Source organism: Gadus morhua, chromosome 6, assembly GCF_902167405.1.
Source record: "Gadus morhua chromosome 6, gadMor3.0, whole genome shotgun sequence".
Lineage (NCBI taxonomy): Eukaryota > Metazoa > Chordata > Actinopteri > Gadiformes > Gadidae > Gadus > Gadus morhua.
The window spans coordinates 14,727,927-14,732,926 of record NC_044053.1 but is presented as its reverse complement, the minus strand read 5'-3'; the positions used below and the strand labels follow the sequence as shown (position 1 = coordinate 14,732,926).

Genomic DNA, 5,000 nt, shown 5'->3' with positions numbered 1-5,000 from the left:
TTTGGAGCATGCAGGCTAACATTTTAAACAGCAGGTAGTGGCACCGACAGAAGTGAAGGGTACAGAAAACCTTTAAGTAGGGTATGATGTAGTGTGACACTGTTATTAACACAAAATAAAACCCAAACAGGGTGATGGAGGACCCCGACAAGAAGCTGAAGAAGAAAATGGCAATACTAACATACAGGTTTGGTTAACATTTCCAATGAATAAAATTAATCATAAGTGAAGCACAAGTCCATGTTTCTCACCGATCACCATTTGTTCAGTTTGGTGCTAGTGAAAGGGAATTTGCTGAAGAACATAGCGTAGTACAGCATTGGTTCTCAACTGGTGGGTTGGGGGCATTTAATAGATTTAACGTTGATCAAGCATCTAGGATCGATTGCTCTTCCTTGGGTCCCCGGATGTTAACAGTGAATTTCATACATAGAATTTGCAGGTGACTTTGGCATGTTGAATTTGGGTACATTGAAAATATTTAAGTTGAATTTTTTAATGTTGAATATTTGATTTTGAATGCTTTAACATTGAAAATAAAGGTGAAAATTATTTGTTGAAAAATGAAAGACTTATATTCAGAGGCAAATAATCTGTTACTTTATTTGCCTCTATATTAAGTGCTTAGAATTCAATGGCGTTTTTAAAATCTGATGGCACAGATTTACTTCCATATATTTTGACTGGGTTGCAGAGCATATGCTGAACCTTAATCTCAAAGGTTATTGAATTAACTAATTCATAATTCTTTAATTCATGTAAAAAATGGCTTTCTATTTCAACAAGCACATCTCGAATTGCTGTTGCATTTTTTCCGCTCAATGTTTTTTAACAATGCATGAAGGCATTGCTGATTACTGCAATGCTGGTAAATCATTATTTTTTGGGGGGGGGTCGTGACTTTATGACTCATAACGCCTGAGGGTCCTGATGTCAGACCACTGGAGAACACGCGCCTGGAGGGGCCATGAGTAGAACCGGTGTGAGGACCACCGGCAGAGCGTGGGCGGGTGCAGGTGTACGTACTCTGTCTCTGCCTCCACCATGTTGAAGACGATCTGGTTCCGTTTCCTCATGCTCTCTGCGTGCGGGGAGCAGATGTAGTCCTGCACGATGATCTTCCACTTTCTCCGACACAACCAGCCCCGCATGAAACTCTGCACCTGGAAGCATCAGCGAAGGATAGTGATGCTTTATGAATGTAGGTGGTAGAGATTCGGTCAGGGAGTGTACGCATGCACGCACCTGCTGATCATACACACACACACACAACGCAAAACAAAAACACACTGTGCATGCATGGAATTATATGAATAAGAATTATATAAAACTACTACGACTACTACCACTACTACTCATAATAATAATAATAAAAATAATAACACACACTTTTTTTTGTAATAATTAGAACATTTGTTTATTCTAATTTATTTAATGAATAAAATAAAAAACAAAAGAGTAACTCCCTTGGGATTAATAAAATCATCTGAATCTGAAACTAATACCATGTCTGATTTATCTTTGAGATGGCCATTCGGGATGCCTTTGAAGATAAGAGCATGCGGTCATTAGTGGACCCCTGAAGTGGCCTAATGACGGGCTTCTGGCACAGCCCCCACTGAGTAGAACTGATTCACTGTCCAGACTCTCGCATGTGCAGTACCTTAGTGGGGGAACCAGCAACCTTAAGCTCCATATAAGAGACCAAGGAGCCATGAAGCAAGAAGCCCAGGAGAGCCGAAGCACAGAAAACTAAGACCCAATGAATCCTTTTACGCGCATGTATCCAACCCAGTCTCACGGAAATATGTGACACTGTCACGTCCCGTCATTGAATCTGCTCATTCGTTATCTGGGACACGTAATCTTTTCGTGCCAAAAGCACAAATTTCAAACTCATTCGAAAAAGAAGAGATGAAGCAGCTACCTTTTTTTCCGTCGCGGTTTGCCTACAGAGCAGCGCACCTGCATTAAATATATCTGTGAATTGTCACAATTTCTCAGAATCAAAAAGTAGCAGTAAAAGTAGAAACGGATGGCCAAAAGCTGAAATTTGTGCTTTTGGCACGAAAAAAATTGAAATTACGTCCCAGATCACGAATGAATAGATTCAATGACGTGACAGTGTCACGTTTTTCCATGTGACTGGGTTGATGTATCATGATGTTTACATGTATGCACATAAGTGTTCATGCACGTCAATGTCCTAGGGTACATGGAAAAACTAGGGAATCTTAAATAGAAGAAACAGCAACAGCAATGGGATATGGAGATTTGCTGCGGTATGAGTCTCAAATCCCAGACTGCAGGTGTCAACATCAATTCCCTCAAACCTACCTGCACACAGACATATGGGTGTTCAGACGCACACACATCGAGACACACACACATACACAAATGCACACACACACACGCAGCAATATATTACCTTTTTGATCTTCTTAATGTCTGGGTCTTCTTCTTCTTGGTTGACGTGGTATGGCCGCATTCTCTCCTTGGTCTTGTTAAGAGCGATAATCTGTCAAGAAAAACAACAGAGCATCTGAGTTTAGCTACAGGGATCATTTAAGAAAGAGATGTATATTCATCTGTTTTAATGATATCAGATATGAGAGGAATATTGAATCACGAGAAGACGCAGGCAGAAAGGGAGACAGACAGAAAGAGAGAAAGAGTGAGACAGAAAGAATAGTGGCTCCAAAAGGGTGACTGGATTTTCGTTTTAATTGTTGCCATCAATTGAGTTGTATTTAATTTAATAAGAATCAGCATTTAATTGAAATAGCCACAAGGATGTTTAGTTAATTACACAAAACCCAATTATTGAAAACCAATTTCTCTGTGTGTGGCTAATTAACACAGATAAACTGAATGTGTAACTTGACTTGGCCAGGTAAGAGATGGAATTTGTTTTTCATGTATAAATAATTCAATTTCCTTTAAACAGGTGAAGTAAATCATAGCTAATTCTAAATGTCGAATGGCACCAAAAATTTTTTTTAAAACAACATTAAACCAGCAAATAAAGACAAGCATTTGAGCCTGCCTTTTGAGAAAATCTTAATGATGCACGTGATCTGTGTATTTTACCATTGAAGTTAGACCATTACAGGAAGACCCAAACTGCCATTTATGCCTCCAACCCTGTATCACTATCCCAGTAGTTGATAGCTAGGCAAGCCTTTAGCTTGCCTAGCTTTTAGTTTACATACAACAGAAGAGACAAACTTTCACTGACAACTTACATTTCTGCACTCCCGTTTAGATAATGACAATGCCTCATTTAGGAGAAGTGGAAGTCAGCCGTGTGATGTATCATTGCAGTTTTAATGATCTTCTTATTATGTTGTTTGGTAACTGTATTGTAAAATGGATGCACCATAACTGAGACCAATTCCTGAATGTCTCATTATACGTCCAATAAAATGTCCCTGATACCGATACTCAGGGAACGCTTGTGTTGTTTTATTCATGATTATACGGTACATTTGCATTTCTTGAAAGAACAAATCCAACTGAATTCCACATAAACGGTCACTGTTTTTTAGTTGTACTAACTAACATGAAAACTGACTCACAAACACATACACAAACAGAAACTCCCCCACACAACCATTGCAAGGTTTATTCACAAATACACACAAACACACACACAGGCACACACAAACACACACAGATACACACACACACACACACAAATAAGCACAAACAAACACAGAAACACTGCGAAAGACGTCATCCTTTATTCATGAGAAACTCGTTAGGCAGATGTATCTAAATGCTAAAAGTCTATTGGCTCATTATCTCCCCACTGCAGACCCAGTCCTCTCAGTGAGTTAGCACCACTCCACGGAGTCCTCCAACACAGCTGGATCTGTCCTAAACAAGGAACACTGTTCAATCCATTAGCGGGCTTTCCACAGTAAGACAGAGAAGGGCTTGTAAAAGTTCATTGTTTATCCAAGTAAAACGCTGTCAAAGACGTAGTTCAAGAATCAAAAACGGAAGGAGAGCAGACTTGATATAATCAAGCTTCCTTCTCACCCTGGAGCCAAACAGCTGCTCAGCCTGGATCGCACCAGCATATAGACGCCCTGACACTGGGAATGGCTTTCGAGTGTTTTATTGGGTTGTGCGTCTCCCACTGGAGTGTGGCTAAACTCTGGTTTGGAGCGCACGAAAAACAATAACTATGAGGGTTCAATGGGTTGCCCTCTGTGGAGAAAATGCAGCCAATGTTTTCTGTAAACACACATGAATTATGGTGCAGGGAAGGAAATGCTCCTTGGAAATTAATGAATGAAGAGGCAATGGTGGCACTGTTGCAGAGGAATGTCTCCATTCATATGTGAGAGAAGACAATTTAAAATACTTGACCCTAACTTGACAGTGCTGGGACTCAAATTGTACAAGTCTGTAAATGGGGAAGATTATAGCCTTCTACCTATCAGAAAGATGTCCTTTAGAACAGCCATGACAGATCACGTGATCAGGCACTTAGTTACCCACACAGGCAGTATTGCTTCCAGTCCAATGCCTTGCAGACTGCATGCTGTGGACTAGCAGAGAGGAGCAGGGAGAAGAGCTCTGGTGAACACAGGCCTACACGCCCACTATGAGGGTGGGCAGCAGCCCTTCTGGAGTCACGCCAATGACTCCTTCTGGAACCACTAAATGACACAACCCCCCCACGCACACACCCATGCATAGACAAATGCACAGACACACAGATACACTCACAGACACACACACGCATAGACATAGACATTGACACACACCGATGTGCACGCACACAGACACACATACATGCACACACATACAAACAGAATCACAGACCTGTGCACAGATGCAAAGACACTCTTTGTAATCATGTAAACACCTGCACCCATACATCATATGCATAAACTACACAGATTCAAATCCCACTTTTGCAGAGCCAGCCATATACACACATCCATGAACACACACGCACTCACACACCAACACAGAATACCTATTCC

At 40.9% G+C, this 5,000-nt stretch overlaps 1 protein-coding gene across 3 annotated transcripts in view; it reads right to left on the bottom strand.

The window, feature by feature from the left end:
* rasgrf2b (Ras protein-specific guanine nucleotide-releasing factor 2b) overlaps positions 1-5,000 on the bottom strand; it is a 45,952-nt gene that overhangs the window by 23,067 nt on the left and 17,885 nt on the right. For all 3 annotated transcript variants that reach the window (XM_030358301.1, XM_030358302.1, XM_030358303.1), the window contains exons 4-5: positions 2,429-2,518; positions 1,027-1,163 (exon numbers count right to left, since the gene is read on the bottom strand). In XM_030358301.1, coding sequence (XP_030214161.1) covers positions 1,027-1,163; positions 2,429-2,518 — 227 coding nt within the window. The remainder of the gene's footprint in view (positions 1-1,026; positions 1,164-2,428; positions 2,519-5,000) is intronic.